The 19,880-nt window shown below is 46.8% G+C and overlaps 2 protein-coding genes across 3 annotated transcripts in view; one reads left to right on the top strand and one right to left on the bottom strand.

Annotated features, from left to right (window-relative positions):
* Positions 1-1,993: 1,993 nt before the first annotated feature.
* LOC123926720 (vasodilator-stimulated phosphoprotein-like) lies at positions 1,994-2,980 on the bottom strand. The gene is made up of 2 exons (XM_045980812.1): positions 2,718-2,980; positions 1,994-2,318 (listed from the first exon to the last, which is right to left on the bottom strand). The coding sequence occupies exons 1-2, from the start codon at positions 2,978-2,980 to the stop codon at positions 1,994-1,996; spliced, it is 588 nt and encodes a 195-aa protein (XP_045836768.1).
* Positions 2,253-19,880, top strand: part of ARID1A (AT-rich interaction domain 1A) — a 69,498-nt gene continuing 51,870 nt past the window's right edge. For both annotated transcript variants that reach the window (XM_045997147.1, XM_045997138.1), the window contains exon 1: positions 2,253-4,124. In XM_045997147.1, coding sequence (XP_045853103.1) covers positions 2,979-4,124 — 1,146 coding nt within the window. In that variant the 5' untranslated portion in view covers positions 2,253-2,978. The remainder of the gene's footprint in view (positions 4,125-19,880) is intronic.

The following is a 19,880-nucleotide window of genomic DNA, read 5'->3' as shown; positions in this document are numbered from 1 at the left end:
AGCTCCTTCCCCCCCCCCCCCCCCCCCCCCCCCCGCTTTCCCGCTGCCATTGCCCCTAGGGAAAGCTGATGGGCCAGTTTCTAAGAAAGTTCCCTTCAACTCGGCAGTCCCTGGGATAGTGGTCTGGGGCTCTAAAGGTAGGGGTGGAAGAGGACCCTGAACGATTTGAAATTTTTTAAAAATGGTAAAGGAGAAATCCTACATTACTTGCTCCAGCCCAAGTGGATAGATTTTTATGCACTTTACCTTATTGCTAGATAAAAATGGTGGCTGTTTTCAAAACAGCGTGCCCACGTGTAGGAAAGTGATTTTGGCACTTTTCAAATTTCACTGCCATTGAAAATAAGGGGGATGAGGGCTTTCTCTGGAGACAAATCCATTCTGGCTTCCAGATTTTCACTGGGCTCCAGGTTTCCCATTACACTCCAGCTCTGAGGAAAATGGCAGGGTAATTGCATGTAAAAATTCCTCATTTGTGTGCGGACTCAGGACTGTTTGCCAGCTCAGAAGCAGTTGATTAAATAGCCAAGCTCCATTTATGAGGCAGCCTATAATTTGGTTTCTAGGACCTAATGCACCGGGAGAGTAGTTGCCCCTGAGGACTGTGAGTGAAAGGAGGGCACTGGCCCATTCCAGTCCGTCAGAGCCTGGTAGTTTTGTTCTTGACTTGAGGGGGGAAAAAACCCCACCAGGCTTAGATTAACAGGAAGGTTTTGTCTTTTTAGTGTAAGATGATATTAAGTTTTCTTCAGAGTAGGAATGACTTCAGGTTTTTTGAATTATTCACGGTGACCAGCGGCATGACCAGAATTTGTCCAAGGGGCCTGCAGGATCTGGAAGTTCTAAGATAATGGATCTGTGGCTATGAAGTCTCCATTTATAAAATCTGAGGGGAAAAGAGGCCCTGGTGTCTAGTGACTACACTGGCCTGGGCCTCTCCCAAGGCAGCCTTGGGCCTGGTGAGGAGCTGGAATCCCCTCTGGCTTTTGCAGCCTGTCACGTCAGAGCATTCCAAATCAGCTTGAGGAGGAAAAGGTTGCTGCTGGGATTTGGTAGGGCTGGAGATCTAGAGTTTTCTATGTATGTCTCTAGCTCAATTGGCATCTTTTGAAATATAATAGTAAACTTTGAAGAATCTTTACACTGGGGGGTTGAAAACAATTTGGTTGCATCCATTTTTTAAGTGACCTGTTAGACTGCCCCTTTTCTCTATTTAAGTAAGGAGAAAATGGTTGGCCTCCCTGTGGCCATCCCCATTCTGCCCTGGTTCCTTTGAACACTCAGTTTCCTTCAGTCGCTGGAGCCTCTTGTGTCAACCGTTCACTGTCTTACAGGTATTATCTTCAGAGACTGGGACTATGGTCATTGTGGCTTAAATTCTCTTCAGAGGAAAAATTGGCCTTGGGTTCTCCTGCTGGAAGGCTGTCATATGCCCCCAAATAGCTTCAATGGTGGTCATTTTATGTTAGTGTTGAGATAATCTAAGGTTGAGATGATCAGCTTTCAGCTCAAACCCGTTCTTATATTCTGATCACATTGTTGAATATGGGAAGACTTGTCGGCCTTTTTTTTTTTTTTTTAAGGCTAAATGGACGGGGGCTCTGCTACTTTTTAAAAATCACCCTCCCTCTGCGCTTTGACTGACAGGGCAGTCCCTTCCCCTTAGTCTTCCAATTCTATAAAATGGGGATAATCAGAACCTCATGCCCGCAGGGCCTTATGAGGCCCGCCTAATGAGGGAGGGGAGTGGAAAAACCGAAAGTCTGAACAGTGATCTGTCATTCCTTTGGGCTTGCAAAGGGGGTAAAATGTAAGGCCCTGCTCGTTCACTCAGCTGGGTCTTTAAGAGCGGGTTTGTAAAAGGCTTTGAAGAAAAGTGCTGTAGAGGTGCTAAGTAGCAGCCAAGAGACCAGGCCCGCTGCCAGGGGGTCAGGCCTGGGCCGAGGCGGCCGCGGTCTCGGGCTCAGGCCAATTTTGCAGCCGCGAGTAAAGTTCATGCTGCCCGCTCCCCTCGGTGCAGCCTGAAGGGGACCGACCCGGATAGGAACGCCAAGAGGGAGGCGGCGCAGGCTCCGGAGAGGCGTGGGCTCCGGGCCGGGTTTTCCCCGAAGCCTTCGGCGGCGGCGCTGCCGAGCGAAAGCGGCAGAGGGCCTGCCGCCGCCGCGGCTCGTTCTCTCCCCTCCTCCTTTGTGAGGGGAAGGGAGCGAGTCCGTTCCATGGCCTGCGCCCGCTCCGCGCTCCGTTCCGGGTTTGCCAGGCGGCCGCGACGGCGCTGGGTAAAATGGCAGTGCTGAGCCTCGTGTCGGAGTGAGGGGGGACTCGGAGGAGAGTGGGGCGCTCTAGCCGCTCAGTTCGGCCGCCCGCCTGCTCGCCAGCCCGCTGCCGCGCAGCAGCCTCGGCCCGCGCCGCGGCCGGGGAGGAGAGGCAGGACGCCCGGCCGGGTCCGCGCTCCGACTCTGCCTCCCGGCGCCCGGGCTGCTGCCGCGCGCCCTCCAGCCCGCCCGTCCCGGGTCCCCCTCCCCCCCGCTCCCTCCCTCCCTCCCTCCCCGCCCCCTCCCCCTCGCCTCCCTCCCTCCCTCCCTCCTCCTTTCTCCGGCAGCAGAAAGCGGAGAGTCACAGCGGGGCCAGGCCCTGGGGAGCGGAGCCTCCACCGCCCCCCTCATTCCCAGGCAAGGGCTTGGGGGGAATGAGCCGGGAGAGCCGGGTCCCGAGCCTACAGAGCCGGGAGCAGCTGAGCCGCCGGCGCCTCGGCCGCCGCCGCCTCCTCCTCCTCCGCCGCCGCCAGCCCGGAGCCTGAGCCGGCGGGGCGGGGGGGAGAGGAGCGAGCGAGCGAGCGCCGCGCAGCAGCGGAGCCCCGCGAGGCCCGCCCGGGCGGGTGGGGAGGGCAGCCCGGGGGACTCGGCCCCGGGGCGGGGTGGGAGGGGGGGGAGAAGACGAAGACAGGGCCGGGTCTCTCCGCGGACGAGACAGCGGGGATCATGGCCGCGCAGGTCGCCCCCGCCGCCGCCAGCAGCCTGGGCAACCCGCCGCCGCCGCCCTCGGAGCTGAAGAAAGCGGAGCAGCAGCAGCGGGAGGAGGCGGGGGGCGAGGCGGCGGCGGCGGCAGCGGCAGCGGCCGAGCGCGGGGAAATGAAGGCAGCCGCCGGGCAGGAAAGCGAGGGCCCGGCCGTGGGGCCGCCGCAGCCGCTGGGAAAGGAGCTGCAGGACGGGGCCGAGAGCAATGGGGGTGGCGGCGGCGGTGGAGCCGGCACCGGCGGCGGGCCCGGCGCGGAGCCGGACCTGAAGAACTCGAACGGGAACGCGGGCCCTAGGCCCGCCCTGAACAATAACCTCACGGAGCCGCCCGGCGGCGGCGGCGGCGGCAGCAGCGATGGGGTGGGGGCGCCTCCTCACTCAGCCGCGGCCGCCTTGCCGCCCCCAGCCTACGGCTTCGGGCAACCCTACGGCCGGAGCCCGTCTGCCGTCGCCGCCGCGGCGGCCGCCGTCTTCCACCAACAACATGGCGGACAACAAAGCCCTGGCCTGGCAGCGCTGCAGAGCGGCGGCGGCGGCGGGGGCCTGGAGCCCTACGCGGGGCCCCAGCAGAACTCGCACGACCACGGCTTCCCCAACCACCAGTACAACTCCTACTACCCCAACCGCAGCGCCTACCCCCCGCCCCCCCAGGCCTACGCGCTGAGCTCCCCGAGAGGTGGCACTCCGGGCTCCGGTGCGGCGGCGGCCGCCGGCTCCAAGCCGCCTCCCTCCTCCAGCGCCTCCGCCTCCTCGTCGTCTTCGTCCTTCGCTCAGCAGCGCTTCGGGGCCATGGGGGGAGGCGGCCCCTCAGCGGCCGGCGGGGGAACCCCCCAGCCCACCGCCACCCCCACCCTCAACCAACTGCTCACGTCGCCCAGCTCGGCCCGGGGCTACCAGGGCTACCCCGGGGGCGACTACGGCGGCGGGCCCCAGGACGGGGGCGCCGGCAAGGGCCCGGCGGACATGGCCTCGCAGTGCTGGGGGGCTGCGGCGGCGGCGGCGGCGGCAGCAGCAGCCGCCTCGGGAGGGGCCCAACAAAGGAGCCACCACGCGCCCATGAGCCCCGGGAGCAGCGGCGGCGGGGGGCAGCCGCTCGCCCGGACCCCGCAGGTACACAGCTGAGTGGGGAGGGGGCTGGGGTGAGCGGGGTCCTGGGAGTGGGTGGCGGTGCGGGGAGCAGGCCACAGCCTTGGGCTACCCCCAGTCCGGGGCCCCCACTGCTGGGGAGCTGCCATTGTCTGGCTCTTCTCTTAAAATGGCTGCCCGTCTGCCTTCCTCTCCTTCCCTCCTTCAGCCTTTGTGTGGGGCTTTCCCTGAAGTGTATGCTCCCCTTCTCCCTCTCCCTTGGTCCCTTCGAACTCCTGGGGTCTTCAGAGGGGTGCGGGGCAGAATGTGCGGGGAAGGGCCTGGCCTGGGGTGAGGGGGGTGCTGGGGGCTCAGCTTAGGGGTGTGCAGTGCTAGGAGCTCGGGGGTTGAGTGGACAATTCTTTGCTCACCTGCCGCTCCTCTCTGCCCGCCCTCCTGCCTTCCTCTAGGCCGTTCCCCATCTGTGCTTTCAAGGAGGGGCCCCTCGGGCTCTGGGGTACCTCGGGGGAGGGCCGGGGCCTGCTTGGGGGCAGCTAGAGGCCGGCTGCGGTTCACCCAGGGCAGCCCGGGCCATCTCCTGTCTTAGTCTCCGTCGGCCCAGTGGCCTGGGCTTCTCCCTGGAAGTGCTGGTAAACAGCTGAGTGATTGGAGTAGTAAGTGCAGATTGCTTTGGTTTGGGATTTGAATTATGGAGGTAAAATCCTTCTGTCAAAGCCAGGAGACAGTTGGTCTTAGGTTGACATCCTATCTGTGATCTGATTGGCTCCCCATCTCCTGCTCTTGGCCATTTATAATTGCCTCTGATGTAATGGTACAACAATCCTGATGAGCTCATAAACTTTTACACTCTGCTTTTCTGCCAGTGATAACCCAAACCATCGCTGCCACTATCTGCCTTTTATTCCAGAGCTGAAATTGGCTGTGACCTTGAGGAGGGAGGTTTAAGCAGCAATACTGTATCAGCAGGAGCAGAGCCCCAGACAGGCTGCCCTTGTTACATTGTGCCGAAACAAAAGAGGAGGCAGTGGCATTTTGCTTGTACCTTGGATTTATTTTGCTTGTTATGTTTTATGCAGCCTGAAATAGATTCTGTGTTGTCAGAACAGTAGCTGAGTTTTTCTCTACAATGGGTTTGCTGTTTGTTTTGGTTTTGTGACTTTCCTGATGGTATAAATGACTTCTTTGATGGCTCTGAAGATGCATTTGTCTTGAGTAATTTTGACCGTGTTCGCTTTGCAGAATCGAAATTATTTTATTGGGGCTTTTTATTGAGTGACAAATGTGGGATCTTTATGGGAGGGGGTAAGAGAAAACTTTTTTTTTTTTTTTTTAAGAACTGGAAGCTTTCTGAGAGAATTTCATATTAGGTTCAAGTGTTCTGTTTTAAGGAAGACTGGCCTCATTCTTTGTTTACATGTTGAATTTTGTTAACACTTTGTTAATTGAACTTTGGGAGAGCAGCTCCGATTTAAAGAGAAGCTGACATCTTTTATGATCTTGTGAGGGACTTTCTCCTAAAGGCCTGGTTTGTTGAAATTTATCATTTGTTCCTGGGATATCAAAAAGGCTGATTTTCTGTTTTGTCATCAGTCACTTTAGAGCTTTGAAGTAGAGATCATCTAATTTTTTTCTTTGCGTTTTAAGGTATTTTCCACTTTTTTCTATCTTCCAAGGTAATTAAGATATTACCTGTAATGATACTTGGTATTTGCTTAGAAATGACAACTTTTAGGTACACTTTAATGCATTCTATTTTATTTTTATTTTGCTCTGAGTACCTCTTCATGTTCTTTCTTCAGTATTTTAGTCAGGAATATTGGGTATTCTGTGGAGTAGGTACCTTTTGAGAGAGGGGAAAAGCTCTTCATGCCCCCAGCCCCCAGCAGTACCTAGTTGTACCTTCCTGCTATGAGATTTTGTTCACTGATTAGCTGTGTTCCTTCCTCATCCTGGAACTGCTTTTCTCTTCTCTTGAGCTGGGAGTTTTGAAAATAGCTGTGTTAAATGGCAGATTTAGAGCTCTGTGCCTTGACTCCACATTGTCTATAATCTGTGTTTGGGCAAGAAACGGGAATTTTAAATGGAATTTCTGGTTCTGGAGGATAAGTTTTGTCTTAGAGAAGAGACCATCCTCTTCTTTCAGGATAAGAGATATTACATCTCTTTTCCCTTGAGGGGAGGAAGTCTGAGCCATTTACTTAAACTATTAGAAGAAATAATTTGGGGTAAGTTAAGACTCATTTACAAGCAAAAATTAATTTGAATTCTGCTGGTTTGGGGATATTCAGGCAAACAGTTTGTTTTTTTGAGGAGGGTGGGGGAAGCTGTATAAAACCAACTTTTGCCGTAGAATGGTTTCTGTTTTTCAGTCATTAAATATTTGAGCACTTTCTGGGTGCTAGATAGTATGCTGAGTAAGTGTTAGAAAAATAGATGTCGTCCCTGTCTGAAAGCTGTCTGTGCTACTTCTGGATGAATTTTTGGATTCACTTTTAACATCACCGTACCTAGCACTTAATGCAAGGTTCCTGTTCAATTTCAGTTCAGTTGCCTACTCCCTGACGTCCAGAGAATGGGTTGATGAGTATTCACTTGTGGAAGAGACTGTACAACTTTCAGTTTTGTGGTAGTCTCCATGAAGCATGTAGATGAATAGATTTTGATATGAATTCCTCTTTGCTACTTAAGGATAAAGCTCTTGTCAGACCATGAATCCTTCTTTTTAAGCATTCTTAAATAAGAGGGTCTTGCTCTGTCCCTTTCTCAGTCTTGGATTAAGACTGTTTTGCAGAGAATTGATTGACACAGCTAAGATGGTAATGTTCTCATTTGACTCTGCTTTTATGAAATAAAGATTAGCTAAGTGTTTGTATTGTGGCTCTGTCTTTTTCACAGGAGCAGGAAGATCCCAGCCAGCAAACTTTTCCTTTATTGCTTTCCATATGTAACACTGTGGCTCAAGGTGGTGAATCCTGCTACTGATGAAATATTTTTCGGTCACCTATGGACTTGAACCTCCTGTAAAGCCTTTTATTTGGGATGCTTTTAGCTGTAGTATCTTGAGAGGAGTATCAGCTCATCAAAGTAAAAATGAAATAGAATATGTGGTCCAGGATCAAGATGAATTTGATTGTAGAAGTTTAGCTGTCCTTGCTATGGAAATATCAGATGATATTTCCGATTCCTGGGAAACAAATACAGGAATCTTGGGCTTATTATGGGAATGCCTGCTGGCAGAAGTTCTGGGCTGGCTAAAATACAGGACTCTTGGAGCTCTCTCAAGTAGGAGGGACCAGGAAAACCACACTGAAACGGCACTTAGTTGTGAGGCTTCATGTTTCTCTACTGTCCATGAGAGAACTAGGGGTGATGGGGGTTGGGTTGGTGGCAAGAGAAGAGAAAGCATCCAGGACCAAGGTTGGCTTCTTTGTATTGGGCCCTATAAGGACTTTTCAAGGTTTCTTTCCTTGGTGTGTGACAGAGAGTAACCATGACAAGTGGCACCTGCTGTAATCAGATGTCTTGGGTTGCATTAAACATTCATCTGTTGGATTGATTCCTTCAGGGTGTGATGTCTACAGTAGGCTTTAGCAACGAAGTTAGTGAACTTTTGAAAATGTGGAAGTAGGCTAACAGAGTATGGTCAGGGCCCATTCCCAACACCCCGCTCCCCAAGGTTGTATTATAGAGTTCTAGAAGCCACTGAACTGAGCAAATATATGGTTAAAATATGGTATTCAAAATAAATTGGCACTGAATTATTCTTTCCTGCCAGTGAGCTGGGATACCTCAGTCTCTAAAATGGAGTCCTGATTCCCATGGCTTTTATCTCTGCGTTTCTCCTTGTTTAGATTGATCATTATTATTGTTGATGCACACTGAATTGTGTGTGACATAGTGGTGGGGGGCAAAGAGCACAAGGCTCAGGAGCAAGAGGCTTTGATTCCACATTCAGTTCTAGATTAAGCTGTGTGATTTGGGGCAAGCCTTTGATGTTGTCTCTTCAGCAGTAAAGTGAAGTTGGTGGATCGCATGACTTTCTTCTCTGATGCTACACATTGGGCTGTGCTTTCGTACCTGACTTACCATGACGGCAACTTTTTTCCTATACATGTACCGGTAGGGGTCTTGAGACTGTCTTTCTTCCCTTGGGCCTTAAGAACTCAAGGCTGTTTCCTCCTGAGGATTTACAGGAATAAGCTCTGAACAGTTGGGTACCACGATGATCGGTGGCCCTTTACAGAAAAAGCCCTACCAAACTATTTTGCTTTGAAACTTTGTCATTAATCATTCTACCTGGCTGGTGGTTAATACACTAAACATTAATGGAAAAATTGGGCAGACTTCATTAAAGCAAGACTTGAAAAATAGTTGCTTCAAAATCTCCAAGAGGGGATTTGGGGAATAGATTCAGGGTAGGGTAGGGAATAGATATTCATAACATTAACACTCTGCTTCTTTTTGGGGGGGGGGGGGATGTTAGGATGGTGGGAGAGGTCTCTTTAAGTTTTCCAGACTCTTCGGGTGTTTGGGCAGGTCTAGGTCTGGTTTGGGCAGTTGGTTGTAATCTGAGTGCCTGAACTTGCCCTGTAAGTTTTGCTGAGAGAGGAGCAAATGTTCCTGAGACTAGATCAGGAAAAGCCAAGCATTACAGGGTCAATTTCAATAGGCCTGTTGCCCTTTTCTCATACCTTTGGTTTTTTAAGCTACATGGTGTGATTTCCAAATGCTGGAAATGCTCTTCCCTCTCTTCTCCAGCACACCTGAATTTCCTTTCTTTCTCCTCCTGGCTTAGTAGTTTAGGAGGATAATTTAGGCATCTTCGAAGTATGCTAAAAGGAAGCTTCCCTTTATGAAAGAGGGGAAAAGGTAGAGGAAAAGGTGTTTGATCATTCTCTGCTTGACACAGCAGCTTCTTCCTCTCTGAAGGAACCAAATGTTTCAGAGCTTTGTGTAAATACTTGCTGAGCTGTCAATATGTACCCAGGAGGTTTCTGTAGTAAGATGTAAACGGCTCTATAGAATGTTTGACAGGCAAATTAATAAACAGTTTTCAAGCAAAGATAATGCTAGTCTGTTCTCATGTGGGGGAATAAAGTAACATTGGAGAAAAAGAAATGTGGGTAGGGAAGGGGGTAGTACCGGGGGGTGTGGAGACGTGGAGGTAAGGAGAGATGATCTAAAAGAGATTGGAAGTGAAAAGATGCTGTCTGGAAAGAGAAGCCTCCATGGTCCTGGCTCCGGGCTAAGTTCAGGGCACATGGAGCCCCTGTTCAAAATGGATTGCAGTTTCAGAGTGAAAATAGAAGTTTGGAAAGAAGATCCTAAGTTTCAATAGTGAGGTAAGTGCTCCAAAAGCTTTGGTTTATGAGACACTGAGTTTCAAAGCCTTGTTCTTTGGGAAAGGTTTTGTAGTTTGGCGAGATGTTTTTAGGGTTGGGTTTGCATTTTTGGAATACCAGAAAGGAGGGGGGAGAAAAAGATACTGCAGCTTCAGCGTCGTCCTCAGCATCTGTTTTGCTGTGGCTCTCAGGATTAGAAGCCCACTTTCTGGGCTGGGTTTATTTGTATAGTTTTCACTGGACTGTGCATTTTTCATATATATGTTCAAATTAATGTTCCCAGGTTCCTGGGTTAGTACAAGGTCCAAATATTTGGGGACTCACTAAATCCTGCCTGAAGGGTTATATGGGTAGATTCAATCTTTGTTTTTGAAATTGCCATTTTAGGATTAAAAACATTTCTGTGTTCCTTCAGTGAAACATTCTTTTTGTGGAGGAAGAAATATTTTAGAAGTATTTTAGCTGTGTGCCTGTAGTATTCTGCTTTGGTAGCCTTGTGAGATGACCAGATTTATCTTCTCAAAGTCTCTTTTTAAACAAAATCCACTGACTCTGACACGAGTTTTCTTCACAAGAAGTGTTTTTATAGACCAGAGTCCTGAAAGTGCCTGTTTGACTTAGCATAGTCGTAGGGAATATGAATATCATTATGGCCCTGGCCATAATTTTTAGGTTCCACTAACTTACCAAAGGCTATCAGCTTGTTCTAAAACAAAATACAAAAACTTGGGTTGACACGGACATTGGTTGCAAAGGCCTTTCTCAGTGTCATGGTGATAAGGGTATTAGACCATCAGGCTTGTTGCCGAGAGTATGATTTCTAGCTCCGGAATTTGGAGGTTCAGATGGAAGTAGGAAATAGCCCTATGTGAACATGCCAGTTAGATACTAGGAGGGGACTTAAAAGAGACAGTATCTGCTTCAGAGGAATTTCATTTTCTTGGCGAAGCATGCTTATGTGCACACATCTGGAAAACTTGCAAAGCAGGGTTTTGTAAATGGGTATAGACCAAACTAAGTGTGTGGGCTGAAGGAATTCAAGAATAAGGAGCAGTCAGAGTTGGGCAGGGTTAACCTGGGACAGTTTTTCAGAGGCAGTGAATCGTGAAACTTAATGTTCAAGAGGGGGAAAGTTAAAATATAAATTTGCTTTTTTCATAATGCTACCCTGAGTGCCACAGGCTCTATAGGATCCATGTTACACAACCATCTCCAGACCCATAGTTGCTTCATTCTGGTGACTTTGAGAATTTGGACTGTCACTGTAAAATTCCATGAAAGAGAGTGGCTCCAGGGTCTTAGTGGTTCTTGTGGTTATGTGGGGCCTTTAGTACAACCTGCCAAGTTCTTGGCCAGTGTCAGGGGCTCTTTTGTAGTAATTTTGGGTTTGGAAGGTTGTGTCCCCTTCAGAGTTGTGTGCCCTGGACAACAGTGACAGTGGTTCGACTTTGGTTGGAGAGCTTAGGTGTTTTTCTTTTTTTGGCAGAGCTAATCGACTTTTCTTAAAATGACAGCCATGAAGTACCTGTCCAGACACTTAGGCTGCTGCTGTTTCTAAAGAGTTGGGAGCTGTGCTGAAGCTGAGTTGCTTGGATCAGACCTTCTATTGAGGGTTGATGGGTGGGTAAGGCTGCACATGTGCAGTTCGCCCATCTGTTCAGAGAAATAGCCTTTAATATTGTTTTTGATTAGGTTGGCCATGGCTAAAAAGTTCATGAGTGCTGCAAACACATGCTTATTCCTACGGGAACCTCTGAAATGGCAGTGATTCTGGTTTCTCTCTACCTGCTGGTCCATGTGCAATTGGACCACACATGATTTCTGGCACTTTTCAAGGGCTGTAAGTGGATGCTTAACCACTGAAGATGCCTAGAGAGTCCAGTGCCAGGCCACTACGGTGCATTCACCTGGAAGAGGAGGCTAGGTTACACTGTTGCAGTATGCAAGTATGGAGTCCTGAGTACAGATTCGAGTCGAGCAATCTTTCTCTCAACTTGTTTTGCCTTGCCATTCTGGCATTTTGCAAAGCGAGTTTCCAGGAACTCAGAATTGGGGCTCCGTGGCTCATCTGCGATGGATATCAGGGGAATAGGGACCTGAGATGAACTCCTTAGGCTGTCTGGGTTTTAGAGGAATCCAGGTTAGGGTGAATGTTGACTTAACTACCTTGAATCTTCTTCCCGAAATTGTTCCTCCCCCCCATTCAAATGGGATGGGATTAGTTTTTATTACATGTTAAAGGACATCTGAGTGAACTTTCATGTGTTTTTACTAGTCATGTGTGCATGCCAGAAGATGGTCTTGGGACAGGTTGAGTTTTTATTTCCCAGTGGCTTCTGCATATTCCAAGGGTGTGCTGCAGTGAGAGGTCCAATGCCAAGAATGCATTCCAACATGCTGCAGAGTAGGAAATTTGATCCCTAAAATGTTGACTTAGTGTTGGTTATGGTACATATTAGAAATCACCCAGTAATCCAGGACAGATTTTTGTCGCCCTCCAGGAAGCTAATGTTGATATGAAATACTAAGGGGCTTTGGGCACTGGGGCTATGTGCTCTGCAGGCCCAGAGTGCTGCTTAAATTGCCACCCATATGAAGAGGAAATGTGCCATGTGCTTTTTTTCCTCTTTTGCATTTGGGCTTCCTTATGGCTTCGTTGCTTCTGGGTTCCCAAGTCTGCAATGTTAGATATTAGACTTCCTCCTCCCTTGGCACGGACACATTCATGATTTTCTGTGGCTCATCACCAGCAGCCAAGATTTTTGTGTGCTTTTTCCCTCTTAAACTTGTTAGCTTTCAGCTTGCTTGTTTATAGACATCTCTGTTAAAAGGAACTCCCTGCTCAAGATCTAGCACAAGCATGATGGCAGCAGGGGAGTTTAGGGGCTGGTGTGATACCAGTCATTTAAAAACCCATTTGCTGTGTGCGTGGTGTTTTTTTATTTTGCCTCCTGTTTTCCTTGAGGTCACAACTTGCTTGTTGGGCATGAGTGCATCTGGGTCCAGCTGTTTGCTCTCAACTGACTTAGGCCTGGTATACTTTGACTTTAAGCAGAGTGTGAGATCAGCCACATGCTAGATGATTAAAGGCTACGTAGTGCGGAGCGCTTCCCTTTAGAGGAAACAAATATGTCTTTGGGCTCTTCTTGCACAGTGATTTCCCCCTTCCTCTGGGTGGACCTTCTTATGGCTTTCTCTTGTCCTTAGCGAACAAGTCACCTATGCAGAAATGCCAGGAATTAGTTGCTCTTTGCTACTGTGTCTGGTCTGGTGCGTATGGATTGCTCTTTCTACTCCGATCCTCAGGTGGTGGAGTTCTTTGGTTGCTCCAGCAGTAGTAGATGTAAAAAGTAAACTTTTTACCTGTTTGGGAATCTGGCTGCCAAAGATAGCTCTACTATAAAAGATTTGGGGAGCAGTTCTATAGGTAGTTGATCCATAGCTTTGTCCTGGGCTGGGGATAGACTCAGAATCTCACTGAAATTCCAATTTTCAAATGATGGGATACTGAGGGTGAGTGTTACCGTTAACAGCCATGCATTTGCGTACTTACCATGTGCCAATCTCTGTGCTCAGTCTCTCTATGAATTTACTTATTTAATCTTCAAAACCATGAGAGGTGGGTTCTATTGTTACTCCTCCCACTTTATAGATGAGGAAATAGAGTAAAAACGAGAAATTTGCCCTAGGGCAAAAAGCTAGTAAAAGGTAGAGTTTTGATATGAATCAAGGTTTGTCTGATTCTTGAGCGCCGTAACATTTTAAAATACTAAATTTGCTTCTTCAAAATAAGTTATTTAAGCACTAAGGTTTATTGGGACATTATTTTTGCAGTAGCCTGGGACTCTTCAATGGGGTGAAAGACTGAAAAGCCTTTAGTTACAGTTTTACCTTATGCCTAGATTTCTCTCCATCTAGAATTTTTTTTTTTAAGATTTATTTATTTATTTGAACAGACAGAGATCACAAATAGGCAGAGAAGCAGGCAGAGAGAGAGGAGGAAGCAGGCTCCCCGCTGAGCAGAGAGCTGGATGTGGGGCTCGATCCCAGGACCCTGGGATCATGACCTTAGCCAAAGGCAGAGGCTTTAACCCACTGAGCCACCCAGGCGCCCCTATTTAAGTTTCTGATGAATGGCCATGTGATTCCCAGTGCTTAAGAATTGGTGGCATTTGGTCATCAGGCCACTTTTCTTTTTGGGAGGGACCTTTGAGAGGAGTGAGGGTAAGGGTAGATTGAGGCTCATAGATAGACTCCTTCACTTTGATCTAAGTGAGAGCAACTTGCCTTATGAGAGTATTTGCAGATTGACTTTACTTTCTATGACTTGGAGCACTTGCAGGAAAGGCAAGGATTATGGTCTTAATTTCCACTCGGGGAAAGTGAACACATGAAGATTGAGTACCTCACACAAAGTTTCATAGCAGAATCAGCTCTAAAACCAAGATTTAAAGTTCCCTTATGCTGTGTGACTTCAGGCAAGTCACTTAACTTCTTTGAATCTGTATCCTCAACTATATAATGAGGAGAAAGATCTACCTTGTAGGTTTCAATAAATGTTAATAAGATATTTGAAGGTACTATTATCAAATAAAATTTGGACATGACTCCTAGTTGGTAGAGGCCCGTTTGAGAGGGGGATAGTACCGAATGGTTAAGGACACTTGATCTTTACTGAATTAAAAGCTATCCCATAGTTCTTAGCTACATTAAGTTATATTAATGCTTAAAAAAATAAATTTTATTACGTATCTGTTGTTCTGGTTTGAGAGATTAGTCCAGTGGTTCTCTGTGGGATCCCTAACCGTTAGCATCAGCATTACCTGGGCCCTGTTGAGAAACGTAAGGGGGCGCCTGGGTATTCAGTCAGTTAAGTGTCCAACTCTTGATTTCAGCTTGGGTCTTGATCTCAGGGTCATGAGTTCAAGCCCCACATTGGGCTCCATGCTGGGTATGGAGCCTACTTGAAAGAAAGAAATGCAAATACTTATCCAGACCTGCTGAATCCAGAACTCCAGCAGGGTGTTTTAACAAGCCCTCCAGGCCATTGTGATGCATACCCAAGTTAGAACTACTGGGTTTATGCATTTATGGTCAGCTGAGCTACAGAGTATATCTGAATTACGGGAGGGACTTCTTCCAGATTATACCATAGGCTAATGTTTCACATGTAGCTGCCCTTCCAAGATGTGAGAGAATTACTGGGTAGAGAAAAGGTAAAAAATGCGTGGGGTTGGGGAAAAGAAAGGAAATACTTTTGAGATGGATCGTCTACTGTGCAGTAATGATAAACTCCAGTGACCAAGCAGGTTTATTTCTTTGTAGGTCTTAGGGACTCCCTGCCTTCCAGTTCTCTTTTTCTTAGCTCTTTGGTGACATGCAGAATGAGGATAATCTGAATCTGTGGTACTGATTGTTTGATGAAGGTAGAAAAGTTCATTTTAGGATTTGAATCCTAAACTGTGTGGTCAGCACAGCACTGTGTGACTGTGTGGTCAGCAGGTATGACCAGGCAAGTAAATTGACTAAGAAAGTGATTCTGGAAAATGGCACTCAGGCCAGTTTGGGAGCTTTGATTAAACACCACGATGTCCCTTCTGCTCATGATGGCCAACTGATCTGAGAGCAGGGCCTTTGGTGATCTGCTGGTCTCTTAGTAGGACATCCTTAATGACCTCCGTTCTCTCACACCTTAGCCCCCCAGTGGCTAGCCAGAGTTTTGCTATGATTCCTTTCCTTGTGACCCTTGTGGTAAAGTCCTAGCTTCTCTCCTGACAAGTTGCCCATCTTTGAAGTGGTTGAGATCTCTCCGAGAAGCGGACTTTTGAGCCAAGACCTGTCCCCAGTTGTATGACTTGATAAATAATGATTGTGCTTGGCACAGAAGTGGAAGTTTGAGAAATGGTCCAGGAATAAACAGTAACAATGCAAAGACATAGTGTAGAACCAGTGTTCTAGTACACCTGCACTTTCTGAAAACCTGATGTGGTTTCTGTATTGTTCCCATTAAAAACAAGTTTCCTTGTACCAGGCCTCTTTTCCCTCCTGTCTGAGGAGTGAAGCTGTGATCACTGTGACCCGGCTGCGATAAAGGCCAAGGCTTCTAGGAGGCAGTGTACTGACAGTTTGATCTGTGATTTGACCTTTGTGGGTACAGACAATTCTAGTAGGGAGTCATATGTTCTTTGTGTGTGCTTGTGTGTTTTAATCTCCCTTTGTCATTCCTCTGTCTTCTAGCTTGATTTTCTCTGTTTCTTGTTTTTTACCTTTTCCATTCCCTCTTTTTGATGTCTCTGTTGGTAGAATGCAGAGCACATGGAGGCCTAGTAACTTTACCATACTAGAGCTGGTAAAATGTCTTGATTGGAGGTGCAATTTACACCACTTTGAGATCTAATGGTATCTGTGTGCCTCAGTTGGAGGTACCTGCCCTAAGGAGAGGCAGGAAGTGCCTTTGTCTAATTAACTAACAAGCAGAAGTTTTCCTAAATGATCTCTACCTTTTCTACTCTCTTTCTCACTTTATTGCCTTTGGCCTGGAGACTGTTTCTTAGACTTCCTCAATCTGTTTTTGGGGTTGTGTTGGTACAGGACAGATTGTAACATTTTTGTTTTTCTTTCTAGTCTGTGATTTGAATCCTCTGCTTTCCCAGTGTAGCTTTGAATCAGCTTCTTTAAAACCCCTACATAAAACCTCAAGTGACCAATATGTGGTCTCATTATGGTATTTTGGGTTAAAATAAAATGAGATTGAGATAGCTGGGTTCACCCACCCAGACATATTCACCAAAAGGAAATTCTGTGTGCCTTGAATAAGACAATCTCCAAAGAGTGTGTAAGCTAAAATGAAAACAGACTTGGAGGTGGGGGGTGAGGAAAAGATAAATTTTAGCTAGATTTGCATAACTTAGCTTGCCAGGTATCCATCTCAATTTGATTATACTGGCCAGAGATAGCAAATAAAGAGGAGAGACAACTAAACTTCAGAAAAGATAGCTAGTAACTTCGGTCTGGCCCAGGCATATTTCTGGTATAACTGATGGAGCCAGCCAGGGTCGCCTGAACACATTTGTATCAACAGTGGTGTAGAGGAGGTTGGTACCAACGTGCTTTTGGAGCTCTGAAAAGAACTGGAGAATTTACGGGACTGTATGGCTTTTCATTCAGGGAATTGCTGACCTTAAAAAAAGGCCTGAGGATTTTTTTTTTTTTTTTAAGTTTTTTTTTTTTTTTTTATTTGACAGACAGAGATCACAAGTAGTCAGACAGGCAGAGAGAGAAGGGGAAGCAGGCTCTCCACGGAGCAGAGAGCCCGATGTGGGGCTCGATCTGATGCGGGGCTCGATCCCAGGACCCCGGGATCATGACCTGAGCCGAGGGCAGAGGCTTTAACCCACTGAGCCACCCAGGCGCCCCAAAAGGCCTGAGGATTTAAGAGGCATCTATAATCTTAATAAGGTTGGCTCTGCCCTGGGCCATTCTTTAACTTATTTGAATGTATCTTTTAGAGTTCAGAGTGGATTTCGGGGGACCAGGAGAAAGACTGGCATTTTTGGAAAGTGGTCCAAGGCAGCCCTAGGAATTAAATAAACACAGTGGCATTGCTGCTTCACAGTGTCTTTACAGGACTTGATTGGATTGATGACAAACGGAATCTCCGACTGCATGTAAATCAAGTTCCTACAGCTCAGTGATGTGTCACAGATACCTTTTTTAGTACAGAGGAGAAATTTTGGCAGGATGTAGAACTGTGCACTTAGAGAAATTTAGGATCTTTTTATATAACCCATGCAAGACCAGTCCAAGTTTGGAATTACAGATAAAATAAAAGGAGTGGGGGAAAATGAGAGCTTCTTAAAGAGAAAGCAAATGAGGCCTTAAAGTTTTGCGACTATGAGCAGTTTTTGCTTTTGCCTTTTTTGTTTGTTTTTAAGCAGTTATCTGCAAAGCAGTTTAATATGGAAGAAGGAAGAGTATTTCAGAAACTAGGTCAGAAGAAGTAAGCGTGATTTAGAAGTGCTGTCTTTATTGAAAAGTTGCTATGTGCCCTCCTGGGCGAAGCTGTGTTTGTAAGGTTGCATGACCCTTGGCTCTCTCTGTATTCCTTATGTGTACTGCATCACTTCATGATAAGGGACAAGTAAGCAGGGCAGAAACTGTCTTAAAAACTGTGCCACTCCATTGGGCTTGTGGTCCATCCACACTAAGGTCCTTTCCCTAATAGAAACACCAAAGAATGGTTTGTGGGAGGAAGTACCTTTTCCTGGTGTCAACCCAGACCACCTCATGTGGGTAGCAAGGTCTGTACATTGTTTTTAATTATCGAGCACAGTACTGGGATGTGACATCCCAACCTGTCTTTCTTGCATACCATCAGGATTTCCTAGACTTTGATCCTATTCCCCATTTCTCAGGAATTTGGGGGGATAATAACTTTTTAGTTCACTTAATTGCCCAATCCTGTTACGGACTTACTTGCCAATGTAAGAAGTCTATGGCAGAACTTTTTTTTTTTTTGGAAACCTGTGAGTACCTACCTTCCATTTGCAGGTTGCTTGCAGTAATGCAACAAATACTTACTGAGCTTCTACAATGTATCAGTTATTGTGTTGTGAACATAGGATTCATAATTTCTGTTTCCATGGAGTACTTTCTAGTGGGGAAAGATGTAAGTAAATAATTACAAATAACCATAATGAAGTTGTAATAAATGTGCTGGAGAAGTACGACCTTCAGTAAATTATCTTCCGACTATTTTTTAAAGTAAATTTTTATATATGATTACCTTGGCTACTGGGTGGCTTTGTAATGTTGGGCTCTTGGGATGGGTACTGGTCAGTTCTGATTCCCTTTCCCTTCACTGCTCCAGGGTCAAGTGTTACAGGAAATTCTCCATCTAAGATTGGACTTGTAATGGGCTAGAGTCCATTGTTTCTCATCGAGGCTCTTCTTTGTGTGGAGATGCATTGCAGGACATTTGGCATCCTGCTCCCCAGGTAATAAATGCCAGTAGCAACACAGAGTTGATGTGATAAGAAAAAAAAAAACAAAACAAAACAACAAACCACAAAAAAAGGCACTTTTTTACACATTTATTTCCAAACACTTCTCAGGGGGTTAGTATTGTTCTGATTGAAAATTATTGGGCTTTACTGTCAGGATTCTTGGGGAGGAGATTCCTTGGGATTCCTTTGGGAGAACAGACTGAAAGGTAGAGCTTGAAAACTGGACTGATCAACCCTTTCAATGTCTGACTTGTGCTGTTCTTGATTTTTAAGCAGGTATTTTGAAACTGCTTACAACCCATTCTGCTTTTTCTCTCATTGAGGGTAAAGGGAAGTAATGTCTGTTGTGTGTGTAGTTTATGAACCTGTACGTTTAACCAGCATTTCACACATTTAATCATTTCAACTGTCTTATATCTTTGTTAGACAGTTTTTAATCCCCCATTTTACAGATGATTCTGGTGCAAGGGAAGTGACTTGCTCAATGTAGTATCAAAGCCTGTGCTTTTTTTCTCTTTTTTTAAAAAGCATAACTTCAGTTTATTTGTTAGCTAACCTCTAACTGGCCACTTTGGGTTTCTGGTCTTGAGTGTATAGGACCAGACCTTAAGTGTTCTAGTTGCTAAGTTTTGTTTCTAGAAATCTGGGACTTGTGCAGGATGATAATAGCTAACATTTTGGGTGCTAGAGGATATAACAGTCAATGAAACAAACATCCACCTCTAGTATCTCTAGACATATACCCACTAGCTTATATATTTTAGTCTAAGATACAGACATTAAACAAGATAAATAGTAAACCATAGAGTATTCTAGTGATACATGCTTGGGAGAACGGTTAATCATGGACCAGGTCTAAGAGCTGTGCAGGATTGAGATACTGGATGGGTTTACCTGGGAAGGCCACGTTAAAGTGTTGTTTGATGTGGAAGAGAGCTATACTAATACTGGAAGAAAGAAAGTGTATTCCTGGTGGAGAGATGGGTGAGGCCGCAGCATGTCCAGTTAGTTTGAAGAAGAGGGTCTTGTTTTAATGTATTAAATCATTCATTCAGCCCCGAGGGCACTACTACTATTGTCTCTGCTCTCTTGATGCAGAAACTGAGGGTCAGAGAAGTTGAAGGCCTTGCAAGGGCAGGGCTCTTAACCATTGTGTAGGACTGGCCACCCAGGGCCAAAGCATTTCCTCTGCATGAAGGAGGTTAGGAATTAACAAGGCCTTGAGAATTTCACTTTCTCTTCCACAGTCCCCTTTCCTTTCCTACTTTTAAAGAAGGAAAGTTGCTTTACACACACATCTTCACTGTCCTGGAGCTTATCTTCTAGCCTAGAATACAGACCTTGAGCAGCATAAGTGTATAGTATGTTAGTGATATGTGTTTAGGTGAACAGGACAACGCAGGGACTCGGTATATGAATTTCGGAAAGCTTGG

The sequence above is a fragment of the Meles meles genome, chromosome 1, assembly GCF_922984935.1.
Source record: "Meles meles chromosome 1, mMelMel3.1 paternal haplotype, whole genome shotgun sequence".
NCBI classification, from domain to species: domain Eukaryota; kingdom Metazoa; phylum Chordata; class Mammalia; order Carnivora; family Mustelidae; genus Meles; species Meles meles.
This window is presented reverse-complemented; position numbering and strand designations above follow the sequence as displayed.